Raw genomic sequence first — 27,233 nt, 5'->3', positions numbered from 1 at the left:
CCAGAATTACAGGACACCTGTAAAATCTGGGCTTTGGGAAAGGTTGGCGAGGGTTGGGAAAGGTGTTCAAAGGGTGGTTTTGCCTGAGGTGTTAAACATGGGAGTGGGTCTATCTTCCCAATTCCCAAGAGAAGAGATCCCAGAAAGCTCCCCTGCAGGTTGTGTTTTAGGGAACAGGAGAAGAGACCGAGGGTAAGAGGTTTCTTTCCTGGAGGGAAGGGCTGTCGTTCACTTGCAGGAGCCCTGTGCTGAAATTGCCAGTCTGACTGCCCAAACTGAACACAGCTGGAGATTCCTGCCAGACAAAAAGGGCCAGGACAGAAAGTTCTTGCTGCCCATGGAGTGCCCAGGGTGGCCCCCAACTGCATCTGAAACCCGAAGGTTCCAGGCTTTCTTTCCTGGGGGAAAGGCCGTGACATCCCAAAGAGTCCCGTGGCAGACAGGTGGGGCTGCACTGTGGGGGTGTGAGGTGTTGGTTCTTTGGTTTCCAGGGGCTATTCCAGAATGGAGAGGACAGGCTGTGACATCACAAAGGGGCCCATGGCACACGGGTGGGGCTGCATTCTGACCTTGTGGGGTGTTGGTTCTTTGGTCTCCAGGGGCTATTCCAGAATGGAGAGGACAGGCCATGACATCACAAAGGGGCCCATGGCACATGGGTTGGGCTGCACTAGGGGCTGTGAGACATTGGTGTTTTGGTTTCCAGCAGCCATTCTGGAATGGAGGGGATAGGCTGTGACATCACAAGAGGGCCCTTGGCACATGGGTGGGGCTTCACTTTGGGGTTGTAGGGCGTTGGTTCTTTGGTTGCCAGGGCCCATTCCGGAATGGAGAGGACAGGCTGTGACACCACAAAGGAGCCCTTGGCACATGGATGGTGTTGAACTGTCACGTGGTGGGGGCTTGGTTCTTTGGTTTCCAGAGGCTATTCCGGAATGGAGAGGATAGGCCAGAATGGATAGGACAACAAAAGGGCCCAAAGCACATGGGTTGGTCTGCACTATGGTGTGGGGTGTTGGTTCTTTGGTTGCCAGGGCCTATTCTGGAATGGAGAGGACAGGCTGTGACAAGAAGTGCCTGTCAGAACTGCAAAGACGGACGCACAAGAATTTTATATGGGCATATTCTCTGTTCTGCCCTGCACACCTTTGTGCTGGGGTGTAGTGGTTTGGATCTTGTTTTCCCCCAGAGGCTAGGAAAAGTGGTAGACCCCAAGGGGTGGAAACCCCTGGAAGTTTTGGAGTTCTATCCAATGGGCGCTCCTGCAAAAAATGTAAACATATCACAAGCAAACGGAAGAGATGAGTTGTAGTTTTGGTTGTTGTGGAGAGGTGGCCATGTTGTAGAGCCACGAGGAAGGGGCTCTGAGCCCCTTGGGGCCTCTGGGGCCTCCCAGCCCCTGGCTGGGGGGGACTGCAGAGACTTGGAGCAGTGCTAGACTGGACTAAGTGTCTGTAGTTAAGCCGGGAGATGTTTTCTCCGTGGGCAGCAGAGACAGAGCAGAAAGCAGAGACACTGCGTCCGGAGACTCCTGGCTAAGAGCCAGGACAGATAAGAACTGAACCGAAGCAGCACAGGCATTACAGCCAAGCCGGAGAGACACAGTGCTGTCCGAAGAAAGAGAGCTAGCAGCAGAGAGACAGAGTTTAGGGTAAGAACTGATACCAGATCCCCCAAAACTCCTTTGAGATCCCTCTGAGAATAAGAGGGAGATGGACTCCTATTTTGGAGAGCAGTTTTGGACATGCAGCAGCGGAGAGAGAGAGGAGCTGAGAAGCTCAGAGCGTCCTGGGAAGCTGGACTGGGACGGAGAGGAATGCAGAGAGGGGGGGGGCGACCCTGGCTTTTCCCCCCCTCGCACTGCTGCCACGGTGGCAGCCTGAGGCAGTGGCACAGAGGCCCTGCAAGGAGCTTGAGTCTCCTGGAGATACCAGACCATCACGAAGACCCCCCTGTGTCTTCGTGATATGACGTGGTGAAACGACCTTGTCTGGGGTTACGAAGCCCACGGAAGACCCCGTTGCCTGCATCAAGGGGGCTGAGGGAGCTTGGATACCTCCCTCGTGAGTGCTGGCAGAAAGCCAGCCACAGCTGCTGCATGCATGAGATGAGGAGAACCTGCTGCCTTAGAAGATGCTGCTGCTTACGGACTGGAAGGGATCTGTCCTTCTTTCCCTCCTGGACTTTTATTTGGAGGGGAGAAGAGATCTGGTCCATTGTAAATACTATATGTCATGGTAGAGATAGTTGTGATCGTGTGTATAATGTGTTATAGTATTTATTTGTACAGCCATTGTAATACATTCCCTTTCCCCCACTTTGAGTCTGGCTGTGTTTTTGTCTGGAAAAACCCATCTCACATTAGGTTGAGATGTGGGAGGGGGCTTAGACTAGGGAATTAGGATTTTTGGGGCTATCTCAAACCATGACATGGGGTCAAAACTCAGCCTCTCTGCTTCCCTCTCCTAAGGGACTTGTTCTTAGACATCCCTTTCCCCTACGCTCCTTTCAAAAGCCCTCCTGGCAATTCCCAAGCCTGTACCCGGCTCTCATCCCCTCTCTGGCTCAGAGCCCTCAATTTTTCTTGCAGAGAGCTGGGCCTGTCAACGCACCGTCCCTTTTGCTGGCTGTGTTGGGGAGGGGTTCGGATCATACTGAAGCTGAAACCATGACACCGTTGAAAGCTCAACAAAACTGATATTTATTACCAAGAGGTGGCCAACAAAACAAACACACCCAAAGGAGAGGAAGGAAGAGAGAAATAAGCCCCTAGCATGACCTCCCCCAGTCACCCAGTTGTTGACCATAAAGTTATCTCACTGACCTAGAATGCCTTTAATTACCAATGGCAGAAGCTGCATCCTTGGAGAGTCAGTAAGTTCACAGACTGGCAGGTGTCCCTGCCAAAGGCAACGTTGTCCTTGATGTGTTGCTCCCCTCCAAAAAAAGAGCTATCTGCTTTTATACAATTAATTGAGTGACCTCAACCTTGGCAGGTGTGGCCAGCACTGCCCAGCCCGAGGCCCTCAGTCCCACCCCTTGGTTATGTCAGTGCATCTCTTCTGCGCAGGTGTGGCTTTCCCTGCGCTTGCCTATCTGTACTAGGGGGAATTTATGCTGATACTTTTGGTCTGTGTTTGGCCCCAGCCACCTGCAGGAGTTTATATTCTCCCTGACAAGTTCACTGATAAAACAGTGAATTCGTCCTTGGAGGGAGAACTTGTGTATAAACTGTTTTAATTGGTGTTCTGTGATTGGCTAGTTGTCCTCCAAGGGCATTTGAAGGGGGAAGTGATGAGGAGGGGAGGAAGGTTCGGCCCCAGACTCAGTTAAGAAAGACCCCCAAAGCACACTGCGCGTGCGTGAGGGGATTTCCCACGTTCTCACGTTGCAGAAGAGATGCACTGACATAACCGGGGGTGGGACTGAGGGCCTCGGGCTGGGCAGTGCTGGCCACTCCTGGGAGGTGGTGGCCACTCAGTTAATTGTATAAAAGTAGAGAGTGCTTTCTTGGGGAGAGCTAACTTCACACCAAGGACAATGCTGCCTTTGGCAGGGCCGCCTGCCAGTTTGTGAACTTACTGACTCTCCGAGGATGCAGCTTCTGCTCTGGGTAATTATAGGCCTGCTAGGTCGGTAAGAGAACTTTATGGGCAACAGCTGGGTAACTGGGGGCTTATTTCTCTCCTCCTTCCTCCTTTTGGGTTTGTTCATTTTTTTTTTGGCCATCTTTTGTAATAAATATTGGGGTTTTTTTGTTGAGCTAGCAACGGTGTCCGTTTTTCATGTCTGTATATATCGGACTTCCCTGATACAGTAACCCCTCCCCGATACACCCTGCCTTGCTGCATTTCCTGAAAATTCCTCTTAGAAACCCCCAGCAGTCATTTGGAGCTGTGATCATTCCTGACATGTGCTGCACCGTCTCGACAGCAGAAGGGCCCTGCCCTGCCTTCCCCTGTCAATTGGGGTTTGCTCCTTGCCCACAGCCCTTCTCCCCAGCCCTGGAGCAGCTCCCTGGGCCAGCTGAGAGCTGCCCCTGGCAGGCAGCAGAGTCCCTGCCCAGCAGTGCCCTGGGCTGCCGGACCCTGCTCTGCCCCACAGCCCTGGGCACCCCTGGTTGCACCCCCGGCTTCACAGCTCTTCCAAAGTGCCCCCCAACAGCCCCCTCCTCACCCATTCCATCGGCTGGGGCTGGGCCAGCTTTAGGAGATGCCTCCAGGAGCTGTCTCTGCACTGCCCTGCAGCCCCAGACTGCCCGTGTGCAGCCCTGCCAAGATTCCTCCTGCAGGGAGCTCTCAGTCACCCTCCCAACCCTGAGCCCCTTGAAGCTCTGTCTGTGCCCTGCTGGTGTCCCTGAGCTGCCCTGGCAGTGCCCTCAGCCCTGCTGGGCTGTGCAGAGGAGCTGCTCCTGGGCAGAGTTGTCTCTCTGCAGCGCTGCCCGCTTGCCAGGAGCTCCCTGTGTGCCAGGAGCCCGGCCCAGCTCAGCAGCACAGACACAGCCCCAGGCACTGAATGACCCTCAGGGGGTTGGGGATGAGTCCCTGAACATCAGACAAAGAGCAAGTTAAAGAAACCTCTGAAAAATTCCAAGTCAGATCCAAGTCCACAGTTTCTCCTGGCGTTAATGGGTCCCACTGAGGGCCAGCACTCAGAAATTGTCCCCTGCTTCCAGTTAGAGCCGAAAACTGGAGGCAGTGATGACAGGTGGGGACAAGCAAAGTCCCAGGGTCTGTGATGCTGAATAAATCTGGCTTTGTTTTGTTCTTGCAAAGGGCCAAGGCCTGACCCCCAGCCATGGGAAGGGAGATCCTGTGCCTGCCTCATTCCTCAGGGCTCTTGCTGGGGCTCTGGGATGTGGGGATGTGCAATGGCAAGGGCAGGAGCATGGGGCAGCACCTGTGTCTCAGTTGGATGAGACTGAAGTGTTTTGCTAAGGGGGATGAGTTATGAGGAAAACCAAACTCCTCCCTCTAAGCAACTGTAAATTGGAAATTAAGAGATTCCAGTTGAGGAAGTATGGAAAAAGGAAAAATAACAGCTCTTTATTAAAGGATATCTGTGTATTAGCAGAAGAACAAAAGAACATAAAACCAACCAAACAATGATCCTGTAGCCAAAAATCCCCTTCCTGTTGGACCTGTTGGACCGCCAATGGAGATTCCCCCAAAGCGAGGAGGGAAAAGGGGAAAATGGGGGAAAAAAAGGAAAAGGTTAAGAAGGGGCTCTTCCCACGAAACTCCCGCTGTCTGTGGCTGGCTGTGGCTGGGAATTCCCCCTTTTGGCCAATGAACACACGCCACTGCCAACACGGGAGCGGAGGAGGGAAAGGGCGACCTCCTCCCCAAAGGTTCCTCTCTAGGGGGGTCAAACCTGTCCCGTGAAGTCCGAGCAGGTCCGGGCTGGGGGCAGAACAGGGCGCAGGAAACGAAGGCAAACGGGAACCAGCAAACAGCCAGATGAGCAGGCCAAGAACAAAAGGACCTCGGAGCCTCTCCAACACACCCCTGGCCTGAGTTAAGGCCAAAGTGAAGGGCCTTGCCCTTTGCCCAGGAGAAAGCAAAAAACTCCACCCCCCCAGAGCCTTCTGAGGGCTCCCAACCTGCAATGTGGGCTGGGCCAGTTCTTTTGTGGGTGTGAGTCACCCAAGGCAAAGCCCCCTCCCCCACTGAACATCTTTCTTTTCCAGTGGGGCAGGGCAAAGAAAAATTCCTGCTTGGTTTTTTAGAAGAAGTAAAGCTGTGACAGGGATCTTCTCCCCCCTGCCCTCACTGCCCCCCAATAACAGGGACTGGGGAGAACTGGGAAGCTTTACTGGGAACACTGGGAACAGCCGTCTGGGGTCAGAATAAAAGCAGGTCTTGGGGGGACACACGACCCCCCAAACTCATCATGGGGATGGACTGGGGGGTCCAGGCTGGGCCCGAGGCCACGGGGAGGGGCTGCGGCCGCCGTCGGCTCAGGAGCTCTGTGGGGAGAGAAAAGGGGGTGAGAGTGGGGTGGGGGTCAGGGGGGGCACAGAGGCTGTGGGAGAACAAGGGGGGGGCCACGACCCCCATTTGGGGACCCCCCTTTACCTTCTCCCGCAGGTAGAAGCCGAGCCCCAGCGCCAGGAAGACCAAGCCCAAGACGAAGCCCCCGACCCCCACCAGGATCTTGCTGCGGACGGTGTCCGGTGGCATCTCTGGGGGGAGCCAGGGGGGGTCAGCACCCCCAAAACCTCCTCCCACGCACCACCTGGCACCCCACAGAGCCCGGCCCGCTCTCCCCCAGCCCACCCAGCACCTCCTGAAACCTCCTACCAGTCCCTTCCAAGCGTATGTGGGAACCCACTTGAGCCCCTTTATGACCTGGTAACCCCCCTTCCCATCACCCCCAGGACCCCCCTGGATCTCTCCCAGTCCCTTCCCAGCCCCCCCCTCCAACTTCCTCAACCGCCTCCTGGTCACCCCAAGACCCCCCAGCCTCCATCCCATCCCATCCAGTTTCCCCTGAACTCCTTACCAGCTGCCCCCAGCACTCATCAACGTCCTTCTCACCCTCTCCATTTACCTCGAACACCTTCCCGTTCCCCCCAGTCTCCCTCCCAGTTGCCCCCTTTCCCCCCCAGCCCCCCTGCCAGTGTGCCCCCGGTGCTGGGGGGGCCGGGCCGTACCCCAGTGCCGGCTGAGGGGGTGCTCCAGGCTGACGTGCTCCACCTGGCAGCTGTAGGTGACCCCGCGCCGGGGGGGGATTTCCAGCATCACCAGCACCTGGCAGCTCCAGTCCCCGTTGGGGACCACGTTGGTGGCCACCACGTGCTCCGGCAGCTCCTGCCCATCCTGGAACCACCTCACCTGCACCGGCGCAGGGTAGAAATCCATCCCGGAGCAGAGCAGGCGGCCGGGGCCGGGCTGGGAGCTCGACGGCACCAGCGAGATGGACATGCTGGGGGGCACTGGGAGGGATGGGGGAGACACTGGGCTGAGCTGGGGGGCACTGGGAGGGAGGGGAGAGGGCTTGTAGGACATTGGTAGGGATTTGGATGGCCTTGGGAGGGTCTGGGAATAGACTGAGGTAGAAGAGGATGGGCTGGGGGACACTGGGGAGAGAGCTGGGAGATGTGGGAGTGAAGTGAGAACGACTGGGAATGGACTGAGAGGGTCTCAGAGTGGATCAAGAGGGTCTGGGAATGGAGTGAGATGGACTGGGAATGACTGGTCAGGACTGGGAAGGAAGCGAGCAGGACTGGGAGGAAACTCTTTGGTTTGGGTCTGCCTGGCAACTGGAGCGTCATCAGAGAGACGCGCTGGGATTGGCTGAGGGGCGTGAGCTCGGTGGCCCCAGCGGGGTGGAGACGCGGGGGGGCACTGGGAGAGACTGGGATGGACTGGGGTGGACTGGGGAGCACTGGAGTGGTCTGGGAAGAAATGAGATGGACTGGGAAGAACTGGGAAGAACTGGGATAGGGCAAAAAGACTCGAGACAGGCACATGGGGGGCTGAGGGGTCTGGCGTAATTGCCAGGGAGGGTTTGAGGGGCTCCAGGGTCATTCCCGGGGCAGGGCCCGAGGGGACCCGCTCTGCCCCACGCTCACCTCTGCGGTTCACCAGGAACGGGGTGGACACCTCATAGTTGTACCCACAGTATGTTTGCACAAAATCCCGCATGATCTCCATCCATACCTGGTTGCTGTTCCAGTCCCTGGCAATCTTCTCCCCACGCGGGGTGTCCCCCACATAGACCCCCAAACGCTGTCGAAGTGCACGAACTGCTCCCGGTTGTAGATGTGCCTCTCCATGTACCTCACCCGCTCGGTGCCGTTGATGAAGTAACACTCAGACTTTGCCATAAACTGGAACACCCCTGTGTGTGCAGGACACGGGTCAGGGGGTGCCCCATACCACTCCCCAGAATCCTCCAGCCCCCCACAACAGGGTGGGAGCTCAGGGGGCCACCCCGGACCCCCCTTTCCCACCCCCCTCTGCCCCACGGACGCCCCAGCACCGGCTCTTGGCTGGGGGGGAACCCCCCCATCAGCCCCCCGAGGATGGACAGGGGGGTTGGGGACCCTCCAATGCAGATCCGACCCCCCCAGAGCCCCAGGGAACCGCTCCAGGGCTCAAGGGACACCCAGGGACCCCCAGGGCACCCCTCTGCCTGCTCTCCCACACCCCCTTGCCCCCCTCTCCCACCCCTTTCCCACCATCCCCACAATCCCCAGACCCCTCCGCCCTCACTTTGGGGCTCCCACCACCCTCCCACTCACTCTGGGCCTTCTGACCCCCCTCCAACTCACTTCTGGGGCTCCCACCCCCTCTTTTCTCCCCTCTTTCCCCCTTTCCCACCCCACCCCCCTGCCTGCCCCCCCCGCTCACCCGACAGCTCCTCGCCCGCAGCCGGGGGGGCTCCCAGCACCACCAGCACCGCCAGCACGGCCCCAGCTCCCCGCACACGCTCCATGCCCAGCGCCGGACAGCTGCTGACAGCCCAAAACCAGCCGGGCGGCGCCGTTTTGGGGGGTTTGGGGCGCGCTGGGCTTGGCTGAGGGCGCAGTTGGGGCCCTTTTTTCGAGGCGTCTTCCCGGCGACTGATGAGTCATCAGCGCGGCGCGCTGGGATTGGGCGCGGGCGGCGTGGGCGCTTTGGGATTGGCTGAGGGTCGTTGGGGGCCCCCGCGGCAGCCCCGGGGCTGGGGGGTTCGGGGGGGTCCGTGGGCTGCGGGGGAGGGGGGAGCTCAGGTGAACCCAAAAATAGACATCCAGCGAGTGCAGAGAATTGGGAAGCTTTACTGGGAACACCGGGAGCAGTCGGCTGGTGTCAGAACAAAAGCAGGTACAGGGGGACACACGACCCCCCCAAAATCAGCTCAGCCGGGGATGGGGATTGGGTGATTATCTCTGGCCCTGCCTCTTGCTCCTGTTCTGAGGGCTCTCCTTCCCCTTCATCCCTCACTAACTGAGCTGATTTGGTCTTGGATTTCTCCTGTAGAGGGGCAACTGCTACCGACACAGGTTGTTCCTCTGCAGTTTGAGTGGCCACGGCACCTCTTGGTCTCCTTTCCTCCTCCTCCCCCTGAGGGCACTGGGTCTTAGTTAAACAAGATTACAACTTAGAAATTAAGAGACTTCAGGTGGAAGTGTGGAAAAGAAGAAACCTTCTATTTACAAAATGTGAATAAACAACAAATGGTGCAACCAAAAACTTTCAGAAGAAACAAAACAAAGTCCCAAATCCCCAGGTGGGGGGGAGAAACTGTCCCGGCAGTTCAAAGCTCTCGCAGCCCCGTGTGCCCGCAGCCAGCAGTGAAGGAGTCCCTTTTCCCAGGGGCAGTCCCCAAAGCAGAACACCTCGCTCCCAGATGGGTCGGGCTCTCTCTATCTCTATCTCTCTCAGTTGCTCTCCATGAGGTGTCCTGGGGGGAAAAAGCTTCCTCTCAGGAAAAGAGAACAAGGTGGCCAAAATCAGCTCCCGCTCTGTCCGGTCCCGGACAAACCCCAAAACCCCCCGAACAAAGGACCCCCCGCCCTCCCCGCGGCCACCGCGGTGTCCCCGAGAGCCGCCCTCCCCCCACTGCCCCTGCCCAGCGCCTGCGGCTCCGCTCCAACCCACCCCATCCCGGGAGACACCGATGGGAATGGGGAGGACACTGGGAAACAATTCCAACACCTCTTTTCAAACCTCTGACACCTGGTTCCCAGACATTCCCAAAGAAGGGGCTTCCCGTGGCCTCGAGCCAGGGACCGACCTTTGTATTGAACCAACTCCTGGGGAGACACGTTCCCATCCCTGTCCCCATTCCCATTCCTGGGGTTCCCATCCCTGTCCCCACTCCCATCCCTGTCCCCATTCCCATTCCTGGGGTTCCCATCCCTGTCCCCATTCCCAATTCCTGCTGTTCCAACCTGCTCCCAGTGTCCCCATTCCTGTCCCCACTATCCCTATCCTGGTCTCCCATGTCTCCATTCCCATTCCCCCTGTCCCAATTCCCATTCCTGGTGACTCCAACCTGCTCCCAATGTCCCCATTCCCGTTCCTGGAGTTCCCATTCCCATTCCTGCTGTCCCCAACCTGCTCCCAGTGTCCCTATCCCTTTCCCCAATGTCCCCATCCCAGTCCCCCCTGTCCCCATTCCCATTCCTGGTTCCCACAGAGGAACTGCCGGATGCCGGAGGAGGGAGCCAGGATTTATTGCCCAAAGCAGGAGATTTTCACACCCAAATTAAAGCCTCAGGAATAATTGTGGTCCTGGGTTTCACACGGGAAAAAGCAGGAAGTTGATCCATCGGGAAGAGCCGCAGGGGGGCCGGGGTGGGTGGGAGCAGCGGGATGAGCTCTACCAGCAGCTCCTGCCTTTCCACAGGGAGAGGGAAGGGGCGGATCCAGCTCCGGGATCGCTCAGGCTGTGATTCCTGCTGGGATGAGAGCAGGGAAAGGAGTCACCATGTCCCTGTTCCCATCCCAGGGGATGGAGCCGGCTGTGGAGCCCAGGGAGAGTAGGAACTGCTCTGGATTCCCTCCTGATCCTGCTCCATCCATCCTACCCTAATCCCACTCCAGAATCCAGCCCTGATCCCAGTCCACAATTGCACCTGATCCCACTCTGGAATCCTGCCCTTAGCTGGAATCCCCTTCCAATCCCGCTCCAGCCATTAGGCCCCCATTCCCCTCTGGAATCCCGGCATCCATCCTGGGATCCCTGCCCAGAGGATCTGGATCCACACACGCTGCTGGGACTCACTGGTGGGCGCGGGGTCGTATCCATTCCCCTCCCTCTTCCCTATGGAAAGAAAGCGGGATCAGCACCCGTGGCACAGGATCCCCGGAATGCTGCCGGGCGGATCCGTGCCCCTTCCCGACCCCCATCCCGGGAGTTACCGGATCGGAGCTTCCAGACACCGACTCCCACGAGGCCGATGATGATGATGATGGCAGCGATGATGGACACAGTGTCCTAGTTAGAACAGCTGGGACCGATTCCTCACTGGATGGGTGTAGCCCAAAACTGTGGATTCTATGGCCTTCCAAGCCATTTTCCCAGGAACTGTTGTCAGGAGAGGCCTGCGAGGTGGGGGGATGTCCTGAGCACCCTCATACCCTTTTATGGACTGAGCATCCTCATATCCTTTTACGGAATTCCCTGCTCTGAGGGAAAAACTCAGCATCCTTTTATGGAAATCCCCGCTCTGAGGGGAGGACTGGGCATTGCTGCCTGAACTGGAGAATATATAAACCTGGAGTTTCGGAACCTTTTTCCCACTCGTGGGATCCAGAGGAGGACTGCAGCTCACCGCTCTCAACCAGCCTGAGACCACCCCCCTCAACTGGACTGCAATCAGCACTTTTGACCAGACTGCAACAGCTCTCCCACCAGCAGGTTTTTCCCTCTCCCTTTTCTTTGGACTCGGGGGGGGCCAAGGAACATCACTTTGTTCATGCCCCAGGGTGCTGGGTTCTACATTTGGGTTTTGTGGCTTAAAACCAATTGCTTGTCTGTATAATCAGACTTATTGGGCAAGGGGGGCCCAAGGGGGGCCCAAGGGGGGCCCAAGGGGGCTGGGCCAGGGGGGGAAGGACTGCAGGGGGTGGATCCCGGAGGAGGAAACCCGCCAAAAGCGGCGGCCCAGCCGAGGGAGGAGCCGAGCAGGAGCACAAAGTAGAGCAGCCAAAAGGTCCTGGCGGTCGCTTGGCAATGGCGGGGGGGGGCGAGAGCGGTTTGGGGGCCCCCCGTGAGAGCCGGGGGGGAACCCCGGTAGCCGCGGAGTGGGGAGAGCGGAGAGGGGCGATCCCGGAGCTGGGGGACCCCCGGAATGCTGGAGGGGGGAGCAGGGAGAGGGAGGAGCCCCGGGAGCCCCGGGAGGCTGCAAGGGGGTCCCGGAGAAGGGGGAGCCTGGGCATTGGGGACCCCTGGAATCCCCGGGCCAAGAAAGTGGAGAAGGCGGAGAGGGGGAACGTCTGGGAACCCGGCCCCCTGAAGCAGAGAGTGAGGGGAGAAGAGACCCCTGGGACCCCCAAAAGCCCCGGCATCCCTAAGCGGGACCCCCAGCAGCCCAGAGAGGGGAGAGCCCAGAAGGTAAAGGTGCAGAGAGCAGAGAGGGGGAACTTCAGGGAGGGTTTTTTTGAGCTGAATGTTCATATTTTGGAGTATTTTTTTTGCCGACTCTTGATCTTTTGCAAATTTGCGGGGGGTTTGTGCGGGTTATTTTTCCCAAATCTTGTTGTTTTCTTTTTTTCTGGGCTGAATGTTGGTGTTTTGGAGGTTTTCAGGGACACAGGATGCCCGGTGAGTTCCAGAGATGGACTTGGGCAACACACTCACCCCCTTTTTTCCCCCCCCAGCAGGATTTCTGCTTCCCAAAGCTTGGGCGGATGGAGGAGGAGGCTGCGAGGAAGAGGAAGATGCCGCGGGCCCCCCAGGCAGGTGAGGAGGAAGTCAGTGCCCCTTTGGGTCGGTCTTTTGTCTTTTGTGGCCGTCCTGCCAGGGCCGGAGTTGGGGGATGTCCTTGGGCTTCCCTGTGGACCGGAGGCAAATCCCCTGCGTGTCCTTGTTGCTTCCTGCCCCAGGCCCCGAGGTGAGGCCGGAGAGCGCGGAGGACAAATCCCGGCGGCAGAGCCTGGTGGGAGAGGCCGTTTTGAAGGGCTCCCCGGCGCAGGAAGGCAGCGGGGAGGAAAAGGGCCAGAGATGCCCCCGCAGGAGGGGCTCCAAAGCCAGCCCAGGGAGCTGTGAGGAGGAAAGAGCCAGCGTGTGCCGGGAAGGCGTCCGGAGCTTGAGGTGGAGCTGCGAGCTGGTGGTCCCTGAGCAGCCTCCCAGCAGGGAAAAGCCCTTCAGGTGTTTGGAATGTGGGAAGAGCTTCAGCAAGAGCACTGACCTTCGCAACCACCGTCGCATCCACAGTGGGGAAAGGCCCTACACGTGTGGGGAGTGTGGGAAGAGCTTCAAACGGAGCTCCCACCTCCTCAGCCACCAGATGATCCACAGTGGGGAACAGCCCTACACATGTGGGGAGTGTGGGAAGAGCTTCAGGCAGAGCTCCACCCTCCGCACCCACCGTCGCATCCACGCTGGGGAACGGCCCTACACGTGTGCGGAATGTGGAAAGAGCTTCACCCTCCTCTCCCACCTGCTCCGACACCAGATGATCCACAGTGGGGAAAGGCCCTACACGTGTGGGGAGTGTGGGAAGAGCTTCAATCAGAGCTCCCACCTGCTCCAACACCAGATGATCCACAGTGGGGAAAGGCCCTACATGTGTGAGGAATGTGGGAAGAGCTTCACTCAGAGCTCCCACCTGCTCCGACACCAGATGATCCACAGTGGGGAAAGGCCCTACACGTGTGCGGAGTGTGGGAAGAGCTTCAGGGACAGCTCCAGCCTTTGCAAACACCGTTGCATCCACACCAGGAAATGGCCCTACAAGTGCTTGGAATGTGGGAAGAGCTTCAGCACAAGCACCAAGCTGCTCAGCCACCAGCACATCCCCACTGGGGAACAGCCCTACACGTGTAGGGAATGTGGGACAGCTCCACCCTCTACACCCACCGTCGCCTCCACATCAGGGAGAGGCCCTTCCACTGTGGGGAGTGTGGGAAGAGCTTCACGCAGAGCTCTTCCTTGACCTCCCACCAACGGACCCACCGGTAAGAGAAGCCCCGAGTGCCCCGACTGTGGGAAGAGCTTCGGCCGCTGCTCCAACTCCATCAGCCATGGGAGGACCCGCATTGGATGATCCACAGGGACCCCCGTTGGGCACAGACCTGGTGTGCTGGTTTTAAGGTAAACGAGCAGGGGAAATGACAGCGGTGACATCACGGGGACATCGATGACATCACATGGACATTGGTGACATCACGGGGACATTGGTGACATCACCGGGGGTAAATTTTGGTGTGAAAATCTCCTGCTTTGGGCAATAAATTCTGGCTCCTCCTCCGACATCTGGCAGTTCCTCCCTGGGAACCAGGAATGGCAATGGGGAAAGGGGGAATTGGGAATGGGGACCCTTGGAATGGGAATGGGGACACCTGGATTGGAAATGGGGACACCGGGGAGTGGGATGGAGACACTGGGAGCAGGTTAGGGAAACCAGGAATGGGATGGGGACACCAGGACTTGGAATGGGAACACCAGGAACTGGGATGGGAACTCCTGGAATGGGAATGGGAATGGGAATTCGTGGAATGCGAATAGGAACACCTGGAATGGGAATGGGAACATTGGGTGCAGATTGAGGACACCAGGAATTGGAATGGGGACACCTGGAATGGGAATAGGAACACCTGGAATGGGAATAGAGAAAACAGAGGTGGGATGGGAACACCTGGAATTGGAATGGGGACAATAGGAATGGGAATGGAGACACCTGGAATGGGAATGGGAACACCAAGAACTGGGAATGGGGAAAACAGAAGTGGGATGGGAACATCAGGAATGGGAGGAGGGAAAATAGGAATGGGAATGGGGACACCTCAAATGGGATGGAACACCTGGAAAGGGAATTGGAACACACAGAATGGGAATAGGAACACCTGGAATGGGAATGGGGACATTGGGAGCAGACTGAGGACACCAGGAATGGGAATGGGGGCAGCAGGAATGGGAATGGGGACACATGGAATGGGGATGGGAACACCTGGAATGGAAATGGTGACAATGGGAATGGGAACACCAGGAATGGGATGGGAACACCTGGAATGGGAATGGGGACGCCTGGAATGGGAATGGGGACATCAGGAATGGGAATGGGGACACCTGGGCTGGGAATGGGAACATTGGGAATGGGAATGGGAACATTGGGAGCAGGTTGGGGACACCAGGAATGGGAATGGGAACACCTGGAATAGGAAAGGGGACACCTGGAATGGGAATGGGAACTCCTGGAATGGGAATGGGGACACCTGGAATGGGAACGGGAACATTGGGAGCAGATTGAGGACACCTGGAATTGGAATGGGGACACCTGGAATGGGAATGGGAACACCCGGGCCCGGGCTGTGTCCCTGGTGAAACAGGAGGCCAGGCCCAAAAGAGTTCACTAAGAAATTTGGGCCTGCTAACAAGCTCCCAACAGCCAAGACCATCTGCGCTCGTTCTGTTCTACTGACTGGAGCAAAGCTTCAGAGAATAGTACAGGAACATGTCCTAGGCCTAGAGGGGATAAATTAGAGAGACAACAGGATCAGGGAGACATTGGAATAGGAGGAATAGGCCGGGAGCCAGGGCTTTTTCCAAGCTTCAGTGAGCGGGTCAAGAACAATGGAAGAGAAGGAAGGTCAAGCTGAGGAAGATGAGTTGAAGCCCCCAGAGCCATGGAGGAAGAGTGGAAGTCCCCTCAGGATTGAGGGCCAAGAGAAGCACCGCCCCAAGCCCCGCCTGAGTTCCACCTATACTCCGCCTATTCTTAATATGCAGAGATAGAGGTTGGAATCACTTGAATATGCATTTAATCACAGCTGAAGATTGTATAAAAATGCTGATTTTGTGTGAAGCCTTGGAGCAAGTTTGTCCAGCGCGAGCTGGCTTGCTCCCAACGTTGAATAAACAAATACCTTGCTGCTTAAAGATAAAAAGTCTCTGAGCAGTTTCTCGGACCGATTTTTTGGATTCAGCGCCCAGTCAGTCCCAGGATGATCCCAGTCACTCCTGGTCTCTCCCAGTTGCTCCCAGTTTCCTCCATGTGGTCCCACTCATTCCCAGTTGCCCTCAGAAGCTTCCAGCATGATCCCAGTTGCTCACAGCCACTTCCAGTCATCCCCAGTGCACTCCCAGTTGCTCCCAGTATGATCCCAATTGTCGCGACGGAAAGCTCTAGACACCTCAATGTGAGAATCCAGGAACTTCGTTTATTGTAGATTGACAGTAGCTTAATATACACTCTATAATAAGTTCATGAATATTACAGAAATTAGGCTCATTATTGGTGCTCAGTTAGGTGGTGATATCATCTTAACTGCCTTCCATTGTTTACACAGGTGGCTCGTTAAGTGTCTCTGTTTTGGTAATGCCTAGCTCCTGTTTTTCAGCTCAATTTAGAATACCCAAGGACGCTGCTGCTTTCTCACGGCCCGGCTATCTCAGACTTTCTCATGGGCCTAGTCAGACTGCGTCTTATACTTTAGCAGCTCATCCATAGCCTTAGCCATGTTCATATGTCCTCATGTTCTAACCAATCCTCTATAGTTTTAACCCACAAAACCCAAATGTATAACCCAGCACCCTGGGGCATGAACAGAGTGGTGTTTGTTGGGCCCCCTGAGCCCAAAGTAAAGGGAGAGGGGAAAAAAACCCTGTTGGTGAAACTGGTGGTGCAATCTGGTCAAGAGTGGTGGTTGCAGTTTGGTCAAGAGTGGTGATCTGCAGTCTGGTTGAGAGTGGTGGTCACAGTCTGATTGAAAAGTGGTGGTTGCAGTCTGGTTGAAGAGACATTGCTGACATCACAGGCAGAGCAGTGACATCACAGGGAAAGTGGTGACATCACAGGCAGAGCAGTGACATCACAGAGACAGCAGTGACATCACATAGACAGCAGTGACATCACAGGGACATTGGTGATATCACAGAGACAGGAGTGACATCACAGGAACAGCAGTGACATCAAAGGGACAGCAGTGACATCACAGAGACATCGGTGACATCACAGAGACCATGGTGAAATCATGTCACAGAGACACCGGCAACATCACAAAGACAGCAGTGATGTCACAGGGACAGCAGTGACATCACAGGGACAGCGGTGATGTCACAGGGACAGCAGTGACATCACAGGGACAGCGGTGACATCACAGGGACAGCGGTGACATCACAGAGACATCGGTGACATCATAGGGACATGAGTGACATCACAGAGAGAGCGGTGACATCACAGAGAGATTGGTGACATCACAGTCACAGCAGTTACATCACAGGGACATCGGTGACATCACAATGGCAGCAGTGACATCACAGGGACATCAATGACATCACAGAGACACTGGTGATATCACAGGAACAGCAGTGACATCACAGAGACATTGGTGACATCACAAGGACATCGGTGACATTGTTGCCCGTAATCCAAAAAACACAAACCAACAGAGTGCCGGTTTATGCGGTGCTTTATTCAGGGCCCTGGGAACCTGCGGGCTAACGCCCCAAGTCAGGATTCCAAAGACCCTCATTCTCAGTTCAGCTTTTATACACAAACAAGTTTACGTGTAGGTTCCACAGCAAAACAGTTACAGTTTCCACAGCAAACCAGGTGCAGTTACAAACAAGCTCATACTTCATACTGATAACAATTAATAATCATCTACTCTAATCATAAATCTTCTTAAGTTGTCTTACCCCTAGAAACTGTTTAACAGACCTTTACCACATCCTAGGTAACAAATCGTTATATACATGCTTGACTAGATCCTTTGATTATGGTTTCCACTCACACAAACAAGGTTGCTAACTTACTACTTTGGAGTGTTGCTTTCTAGGCCTACTCTCCTACTAAGCCTTAGCCATTCTACTACTAAATTTAAATTGCTTTGCAACAACATCACAGAGACAGCAGTGACATCACAGGGACAGCGGTAAAATCACAGAGAGAGCAGTGACATCACAGGGACATTGGTGACATCACAGAGACAATAGTGACATCACAGGAACAGCAGTGACATCACAGAGACATCCATAACATCACAGAGACAGAAGTGACTTCACAGGCACAGCGGTGACATCACAGAGACATCAGTGACATCACAAAGACAGCAGTGACATCACAGGGACAGCGGTGACATCACAGATACACCAGTGACATCACAGTCACAGCAGTGACATCACAGGGACAGCAGTGACATCACAGGGACATTGGTGACATCACAAGGACAGCAGTGACAACACAGGGACGGCAGTGACATCACAGAGATATCAGTGACATCACAGTCACAGCAGTGACATCACCGGGACAGCTGTGACATCACAGATACACCAGTGACATCACAGTCACAGCAGTGACATCACAGGGACAGCAGTGACTGTTACGACCCGCCCCAGGAAAAAGGCAGGGGGGTAACTCAGGTTTTATCAATAATTCCCTTGGGGTGGATTAAAGTGAAACAACACTAAATAATCGGTGTCTGAAAACATATTGACAAGGTTTATTTTAACAATTCTGTATCAACAGGTATGCCAGCATTTTGGGGGCTGTCATATAACAAGGCCAACCTTTCGGGGGAGGAGAAAAATGCATAGGGGAGAGAAAGACAGGGTAAGAGTAAGGGAGAGCAAGAAAAAAGAAAAGATGAGAGTGGTAAAAACGTATATAGTCACCGCCCACTGGATCCAGCCATGTAAAAAGCAATGGTCTGGATCCGCAGGCGGTAGGGGGAGAAGAAGGAAAAACACCCTCCAAACCCCCAAAGTCACCAGTCAATATCCATATCCTTTGCACCTCCCCCAAGGCGGGGAGTTGTTTTCATAGGGGGGTGTCCCCCTTTTTGGGGCGGAGTTCGTGTGGAGGGCGTGGTAAACTCGTCTCTTCCCGCCTTTTCGGGGCTTGACATCTTCTGCACTGGAGGAGGGGGATGGGCCCAGTTGCCCATCAGAAAGTCAAAAGTCTGCAGAAGTCTCTTAGAATGCATAAATCATTAACCGTTTCGGTCTCTGACACTCCCCCAGACCAGCGCTCGTGGGGAGATCTCTGCTCTTAACCTCCAGCAGTGACCTTGGGGGGTCCCCAGCCAAGGCAGGAATATCCACACACCCCCAAGAAGGGTTCTGTTGGAAGAACCTGCCCCTGGGAAAGGGGACTGGCCCTTTCTGGTAGAAACCCATGGACTGACAGTCCTTGGACTCCAGGGGTTCCCTCACCATCAGGGGCTTCATTTGGGGTCAAACCAGTCTGGGGTCCAACATCTCCTGCCTTGTCCTGGCCCCCTCTCAGCTCAGCACTGACCCCTTTGCAAATGGGGCATTTTCTTGGTGCCATTGCAGGGGGGATGTCCTGCCCCAGTGTCCCAGTGTTCCTTTAATTCCCAGAGGCCCTGCAGTGTCCCAGTGGCCCCTTGATTCCATGACCTTCTGAAACACCTCAGGGTTCCTTTGGTTCCATGAGGCCCCCCTGTCACAAAGGCCCCTGGATTCCATGAATTCCGCAGTGCCACAAGGACACAAGTGTGACAAGGGTCACAATATCTGGTATTGTACTGGGAGTGACTGGGATCATACTGGGAGTGACTGGAACCAAAGAAGAGGTTCATGGGAGCAACTGGAACCACACTGGGGGCAACTGGGATCAGAGTGGGAGCAGCTGGGCCCCTGCTGGGCTCATAGTGGGATCATTCTGGGAGTGACAGGGATCATGCTGGGAGTGACTGCAATACTCCTGGGAGTATCTGAGAGGGACTGCAACCATACTGGGCATGACTGGGATCAAACTGGATTCGTACTGCAAGTGTCTGCAAGTTCCTGGGATCATACTGGGGGTGACTGGACTCAGAGTGGGATCATCCTGGGAGCAACTGGGACCATGCAGGGGCAAATGGCCTCCTCCAGGCAGTGACTGAAAGTGCCTGGGGCCAGACTGGACTCAGTCTGGGAGTCCCTGAGAGGGAAAGGAACCATCCTGGGGGGGGGGGGACTGGGAGCAACTGGGACCACCTTGGGGGCAACTGGGATCCTATCGGGAGTGACTGGGAGTGACTGGAATCCTAGTGGGAGTGACCGGGGACTCCAGGGACCACTCTGGCACTGCCAGGCATTCTGGAGCTGGAGGGATCCGCAGGCACTCGGCAACCTCCTGCAATCAAAGGGCCACTGGGACACGGGGACCAAAGGAACCTGGGACTCAGTGGAGCCTCAGGAAATTCAGGGACCATTGTGACACTGGAGAACCACATGGAAACAAGGGGCCATCCTGATGCTCTGGAACCTCCTGGAACCAAGGGGCCATTGTGTCACTACAAGGACTTACAGATCCAAAGGAACACAGGGACACTGTGGAATCTCCTGGAACCACGGGGCCACTGTGGCATCTGGGGCCTCATGGAACAGAAGGAACCCTGAGACATTTGGGAAGCTCATGGGATGAAAAGGGCCATTGTGACAATACAGGGCCTCAGGAATGCTGAATGCTGAATCATTTTGGAACCTCGTGGAACCAAGGGGCCATCGTGACTCTGCAGGGTCTCATGGAAACAAAGAAACCCTGGGAAACTGCAGAACCTCCGGAATTTAATGGGCCATCGTGACTCAGGGCAATGTCCTTGAGTCAAGGGGCCACTGTGTTCCCATCCCATTCTAGTTGTTCCCATCCCATTCCAGGTGTCCCCATTCCCATTCCAGGAGTTCCCATTCCCATTCCAGGTGTTCCCATTCCCATTCCACGTGTTCCAATTCCCTTTCCAGGTGTTCCATCCCATTCTAGGTGTCCCCATTCCCATTCCTATTGTCCCTCCTCCCATTCCTGGTGTTCCCATCCCACTTCTGTTTTCCCCATTCCCAGTTCTTGGTGTTCCCATTCCCATTCCAGGGGTCTCCATTCCCATTCCTGTTGTCCCCATTCCCATTCCAGGTGTTCCCATCCCACCTCTGTTTTCCCTATTCCCATTCCAGGTGTCTCCATTCCCATTCCAGGTGTCCCCATTCCAATTCCAGGTGTTCCCATTCCCGGTGTCCCCAACCTGCTCCCAATGTTCCCATTCCCATTCCCAATGTTCCCATTCCCAGCCCAGGTGTCCCCATTCCAATTCCTGATGTCCCCATTCCAATTCCTGATGTCCCCATTCCCATTCCTGGTGTCCCCATTCCCATTCCAGGTGTCCCCATTCCCATTCCAGGTGTTCCTATTCCCATTCCAGAGTTTCCCATCCCATTCCAAGTGTCTCCATTCCCATTCCAGGTGTTCCCATTTCCCTGTTCCCCTGGGGACAGGAACGGAGACACTGGGAGCAGGTTGGCACAGCAGGAAGTGGGAATGGGGAGAGGGATGGGAACCCCAGGAATGGGAATGGGGAGAGGGATGGGAACCCCAGGAATGGGAATGGGGACAGGGATGGGAACCCCAGGAATTGGAATGGGGACAGGGATGGGAACCCCAGGAATGGGAATGGGGACAGGGAATGGAACCCCAGGAATTGGAATGGGGAGAGGGATGGGAACCCCAGGAATGGGAATGGGGACAGGGATGGGAACGTGCCTCTGCAGGAGTTGGTTCAATACAAAGGTCGGTCCCTGGCTTGAGGCCATGGGAAGCCCCTTCTTTGGGAATGTCTGGGAACCAGGTGTCAGAGGTTTGAAAAGAGGTGTTGGAATTGTTTCCCAGTGGCCCCCCCATTCCCATCTGTGTCTCCCGGGATGGGGTGGGTTGGAGCGGAGCCGCAGGCGCTGGGCAGGGGCAGTGGGGGGAGGGCGGCTCTCGGGGACACCGCGGTGGCCGCGGGGAGGGCGGGGGGTCCTTTGTTCGGGGGCTTTTGGGGTTTGTCCGGGACCGGACAGAGCGGGAGCTGGTTTTGGCCACCTTGTTCTCTTTTCCTGAGAGGAAGTTTTTTCCCCACAGGACACCTCGTGGAGAACGACCGAGAGAGAGAGGGAGAGAGAGCCCGACCCATCTGGGAGCGAGGTGTTCTGCTTTGGGGACTGCCCCTGGGAAAAGGGACTCCTTCACTGCTGGCTGCGAGCACACGGGGCTGCGAGAGCTTTGAACTGCCGGGACAGTTTCTTCCCCCCACCTGGGGATTTGGGACTTTGTTTGGTTTCTTCTGAAAGTTTTTGGTTGCACCATTTGTTGTTTATTCAGATTTTGTTAATAAAAAGCTGTTTCTTTTCCTTTTCCACACTTCCACCTGAAGTCTCTTAATTTCTAAGTTCTAATCTTGTTAAACTAAGACCCAGTGCCCTCAGGGGGAGGAGGAGGAAAGGAGACCAAGAGGTGCCGTGGCCACTCAAACTGCAGAGGAACAACCTGTGTCGGTATCAGCTGCCCCTCTACAGAAGAAATCCAAGACCAAATCAGCTCAGTTAGTGAGGGATGAAGGGGAAGGAGAGCCCTCAGAACAGGAGCAAGAGGCAGGGCCAGAGATAATCACCCGATCCCCTTCCCCTGCTGAGCTGTGAGAGATGTGAAAAGATTTCAGCCTCCAGCTGGGAGAGCCCCTGCTGACCTGGCAGCTCCAGTACTGGGATATCATGGCCCAGCATATGGAACTAGGTGGGAGTGCAGCCATGCAACTGGGATCCCTGTCCTGGGATGTTGGGATTGACCAGGGGAGTGGGAAGAGGACAGAGAGGGGATGAGAGCCGGGTACAGGCTTGGGAATTACCAGGAGGGCTTTTGAAAGGAACGTAGGGGAAAGGGATGTCTAAGAACAAGTCCCTCAGGAGAGGGAAGCAGAGAGGCTGAGTTTTGACCCCAGCACAAGGGTGTGCAGGGCAGAGCAGAGAATATGCCCACATAAGATTCTTGTGCGTCCGTTCTGACAGGCACTTCTTGTCACAGCCTGTCCTCTCCATTCCAGAATAGGCCCCGGTAACCAAAGAACCAACACCCCACACCATAGTGCAGACCAACCCATGTGCTTTGGGCCCTTTTGTTGTCCTATCCATTCTGGCCTATCCTCTCCATTCCGGAATAGCCTCTGGAAACCAAAGAACCAAGCCCCCACCATGTGACAGTTCAACCCCATCCGTGTGCCAAGGGCTCCTTTGTGGTGTCACAGCCTGTCCTCTCCATTCTGGAATAGCCCCTGGAAACCAAAGAACCAACACCTCACATCCCCACAGTGCAGCCCCACCTGTCTGCCACGGGACTCTTTGGGATGTCACGGCCTTTCCCCCAGGAAAGAAAGCCTGGAACCTTTGGGTTTCAGATGCAGTTGGGGGGCCACCCTGGGCACTCCATGGGCAGCAAGAGCTTTCTGTCCTGGTCCTTTTTTTCTGGTAGGAATCTTCATCTGTGTTCAGTTTGGGCAGTCAGACTGGCAATTTCAGAGCAGGGCTCCTGCAAACCAAGGACAGCCCTTTCCCCCAGGAAGGGAAGCTTAGAGCCTAAAGGGTTCAGGTGCCTCTGGTGGGACACCCTGGGCACTCCATGGGCAGCAAGAGTTTTCTGTCCTGCCACCATTTGTCTGGCAGGAATCCGTATTCAATTTGGGGAGTGGGACTGGCAATTTCAGTGCAGGGCTCCTGCAAGTGAACGACAGCCCTGCCCTCCAGGAAAGAAACCCCTTACTCTTGGTCTCTTCTCCTGTTCCCTAAAACACAACCTGCAGGGGAGCTTTCTGGGATCTCTTCTCTTGGGAATTGGGAAGATAGACCCCCTCCCATGTTTAACACCTCAGGCAAAACCACCCTTTGAACACCTTTCCCAACCCTCGCCAACCTTTCCCAAAGCCCAGATTTTACAGGTGTCCTGTAATTCTGGCCCAATCTCACCCAAGCCCACAAACCATGACAGAAACCTCTCAGCCTCACGCTGCGTCCTTCCCATTGCTGTGCCTTATGTGCAGGCAAAAGGCCTTAAAATCAAGTCCCCAAAATTCATGGCCTGTTCTTTTTCCCAGAAAAGAAGGCGTGGTGAACTCTCCAGACCAGGGAATTGGAAGATCTCCCCAAAACTCCTTTGGTACACGCTGCAGGGCCAACGATTCCTCTGCTCTGCCCTGTCAGCGCTGCTTTGTCTCATCTGGGTCCCCAGAAACTGTCAGTGAAAGCCGGGGAATAAAATCTCTGAGCAGTTGGTTGGGTTCCAGAGGTGACCCTACTTCATTCAGCACTGAAGGGACACAGCAATTGCACTCTAACACCTGTACATCAGTTCTCAAAACTTTTAACTATTTCTACATTTTAGCAGACAAAGGAATTCCTGTCCATTGGCTTACCAGTTCTCTGCATGAATTCTTCTTCTCTCTTCTATTTGCTCTTGATTTCTCACTTTGCATGATACTTAGTCCACAGTTTTTGTCCTTTTCTTGTCTTTTCCCTGGATAGAGAGAGCCTCAGTAACTGTGTTATTTTTGTCTTCATCTCTGCTTTCTCTAAGAGTCTTTGTGGTTTAGAAATTCTGCCTTCTTGGTGTCCAGGTCTCAAAAATAGATTTCTCTGCCAGGTCTCTGACCACTGAAATATGGCAGGCCTTAAGCTTTTACTTTGTTTTTCTAACAAATGGCCATGGGCCAGAACTTGTCCATCATCCATTGTCTATTGCCCCATTCAATCTCCTGCCAGCAGTTTCTCCCCACTGCTGGGTGGGCTCCTTTGTCAAGCACTAGAACTTGTTGGGTAACAGGCCCAGTTCTGTTGCCTATTTTTTGTGGGGATGTGCAGGAGGGCATTGAGTCTTCCAGGAGCAAATTGGCAGAGGACCCCAAGCTGGCTTGCCGTGTGGATGTGCTGGAGGGTAGGAAGGCTGTGCAGAGGGGCCTGGACAGGCTGGACCTCTGGGCCGAGCCCGTGGGCATGAGGTTCAAGAGTGCCTTTGGTGCCTTTGGGGCCTCTGGCCACAAGAACCCCCTGCAGCTCCAGGCCGGGGGCAGAGGAGCAGCAAAGGGTCCCCGTGGGAGAGGCCCTGGGGGTGCTGGTGGACAGAGGCTGAACCTGAGCCAGCAGGTGCCCGGGTGGGCAAGAAGGCCAAGGGCAGGCTGGCCTGGATCAGAAAGAGTGTGGCAGCAGGAGCAGGGCAGTGATGCTTCTGCTGGACTGGTGAGGCCACAGCTGGAGTGCTGTGTCCAGCTCTGGGCCCCTCAATTCTGGGAGAACCTTGAGGGGCTGGACTGGGTGGAGAGCAGGGCAATGGAGCTGGGCAAGGGTCTGCAGTGCATGGCCTGTGAGGAGCAGCTGAGGGAGCTGGGCTTCTCCAACCTGGAGAAGAGGAGGCTCGGGGCTGACCTTCTCCCTGTCCACAACTTCCTGACAGGAGGCTGGAGCCAGGTGGGGGTCAGCCCCTTCTCCGAGGCAACAGGCCATAGGACAAGAGGACACGAGGACCTGCCTGTCAGGGGCTGTTTGTCAGGGGCAGGAGCAGGACTTTTTGGAGAGAAACAGGGATTAGGTATTGAAATGGGCTGCCCAGGGAGGTGCTGGAGTCACCGTCCCTGGAGGTGTTTAAGCAAAGACTGGCCATGGCACTGAGTGCCGTGGTCTGCTTGACGTGCTGGGGATGGGACGTAGGCTGGACGCCGGTTGATCTCACAAGTCTCTGCCAAGCTCAGGGACTCTGGGCTTCTGTGCCAGCCCAGCCTTTGGGGACAGCGTGCTGGTGGCTCCGAGGCTCCGTCCTTGCCTTGCCTTGTCCATCTCCTGGCTGCCAGGCAAGGGCCTTGTGACATCACAGCCTCTGTGGAACAGCGCGGTGGCTGAAAACTGTCAGTGCTGCGTCCCCGTGCCCAGAGCCTGGGCAGAAGTCGGCTGGCAGGGACGGGCAGAGACTGTGCAGAGGTGTCAGCTCGTCCCGCAGCAGCACGATGCCCAGCCAGGGCATCTCCTGGCTCCTCAGGCTCTCGGTGCTCCTGCTCTTGCCTGGCCCACTCGAGCCTTGCAGCCGTGCCACAGGTGCCATTGCTGAGAACCGGGGTTTTCCTTGGATGGCCCCTTGCCAGAAAAGGCAGGAGAGGCTGGAGAGAGGGGAAGGAGGGGGGTCAGGCCGCTGGGACGGTGCCGGCGGGCCGTGAGCCCGAAGCCAGCAAGGCCTTGGGCCCACACGGTGTCAGGGGAGGACTGAGAGCCCCCAGGGAGGAGGAAAGCTGGGCAGGCCCCAAGGCTGCTGGGCCTCTTCCTTGCCAGCCCTTTGGCCAAGGCCCCGAGGCAGAGGTGGGGCTCAGCCCCTGCACAGCAATGGGGCACAGGCTGAGCCCCAGGGACACCAGAGCCAGGCGGCCTGAGCTCTTCTTCCTGCAGCGTCTGCCTGGGGCAGCCCAGCCAGGCCTGAGTCTCTGCAGGAGAGGCCAAGCCCAGCCAGAGAGGGCTCAGCCCGCTGAGGCTGCACTCACTGCAAAGGGAACAAAACCTTGGCCCAGAGGACATCCTGCCCCCAAATGGAGAACTGGAAAGGTCAAGAATAAAAAAGTCACCCCCCTCCATTCAACAAGAAATGTTCAGACCTCTTTCCTAAAAGCATCCAGGACTCGGGTCACCCAATTTTCTCTCTGACAAGGGTTTTTCCATGGTTCCCCTGAATTCCAAGGTTCAGGGGGGTCCCAGCACACTTTGGGATTTGTTGGATGCTGTGTTGGTGTGCAGATGTCCCCCCAAAGCTCCCTCAGAACAGGGTGAAACAAGGGGGGGGCACAAAGGGGTCCCCATTCCTGATCCATTCTGGAGCAACCACACTGGGGGCAACTGGGATCAGAGGGGGAGCAGCTGGGCCCCTGCTGGGCTCATACTGGGACCATACTGGGAGTGACTACAATACTACTGGGAGTATGGGAGAGGCACTGCAACCATACTGGGATGACTGGGATCAAACTGGATTTGTACTGCAACTGTCTGCAAGTTCCTGGGCCCATACTGGGACACATACTGGACACATACTGAGATCATCCTGGGAGCAACTGGGACCATGCAGGGGCAAATGGCCTCCTCCAGGCAGTGACTGAAAGTGCCTGGGGCCATACTGGACTCAGACTGGGAGTCCCTGAGAGGGAAAGGAACCATCCTGGGGGGGACTGGGAGCAACTGGGACCACCTTGGGGGCAACTCGTATCCTCTTGGGAGTGACTGGAAGTGACTGGGCCAGCAGCCGCTGCTGGCGGGGCCTGGCAGGCCTTGGCTGGGGGGAGCCGGGCGGCCTCTGCGCGTCCCGCGCTGGGGAGGGGACAGGAGAGGCAGCACAGTCAGGGCAGGGCTGCCTTGAGTCAATCCTCTGCTGCTTTACAATCTCCTCCAAATTCTTTGGATTTCTTTGGGGGAACTTTGTTCAACTCAGCTCTGTGCTGCTCAGTGAGAGCACTTTCCTTGACCGGGCAGGAATTCTCACCCTCCCCATTGCTCTCAGCCTGAACCCTGGACAGCTCTGAGGTCCCAAAGGGCTCCCTGTGCCCCAGTGCAGACTCAGGAGAGCTGCTCTGCCCACAAGTGACCTGCTGCTCAGCACACAGGTTCCCTGTGCTATTTGCACCTCTCTCTTGGTGGATGATCCACTTCAAAGATGCCTGGAAAAAAAGTGGGTTTTTGTGAAGACTCCATTTGCAAAATCAATTCCTCCCAACTCTTCCCTCTTTCCCTGTGTAGCTGAGCAGAGGGCGATGCAGAGGAGTGCTCAGGCTCTGCTGCCTGGAGCTGTCCCTGCCAGCAGCTGC

The 27,233-nt window shown here is 55.9% G+C and overlaps 1 protein-coding gene, 1 long non-coding RNA gene and 1 pseudogene across 2 annotated transcripts; 1 reads left to right on the top strand and 2 right to left on the bottom strand.

Moving 5' to 3' along the window:
- Window positions 1-27,233, top strand: part of LOC135404433 (zinc finger protein 239-like) — a 352,167-nt pseudogene that overhangs the window by 181,814 nt on the left and 143,120 nt on the right.
- LOC135406259 (class II histocompatibility antigen, B-L beta chain-like) lies at window positions 5,368-8,634 on the bottom strand. Its single transcript, XM_064640687.1, is given in 7 exon segments — window positions 5,368-5,402; window positions 5,888-5,968; window positions 6,068-6,184; window positions 6,656-6,937; window positions 7,577-7,732; window positions 7,735-7,845; window positions 8,358-8,634. Coding segments are annotated over 7 exon segments (867 nt in total). The 5' UTR covers window positions 8,443-8,634.
- On the bottom strand, window positions 10,153-11,116 carry LOC135404500 (uncharacterized). Its single transcript, XR_010425688.1, has 2 exons — window positions 10,720-11,116; window positions 10,153-10,393 (listed from the first exon to the last, which is right to left on the bottom strand). It is a non-coding gene; the product is annotated as an uncharacterized LOC135404500 (long non-coding RNA).

This window comes from Pseudopipra pipra, chromosome W (assembly GCF_036250125.1).
Source record: "Pseudopipra pipra isolate bDixPip1 chromosome W, bDixPip1.hap1, whole genome shotgun sequence".
Taxonomy (NCBI): domain Eukaryota; kingdom Metazoa; phylum Chordata; class Aves; order Passeriformes; family Pipridae; genus Pseudopipra; species Pseudopipra pipra.
Note: the sequence above shows the minus strand (reverse complement) of the source record. Positions and strands in the feature narration are given on the sequence as shown.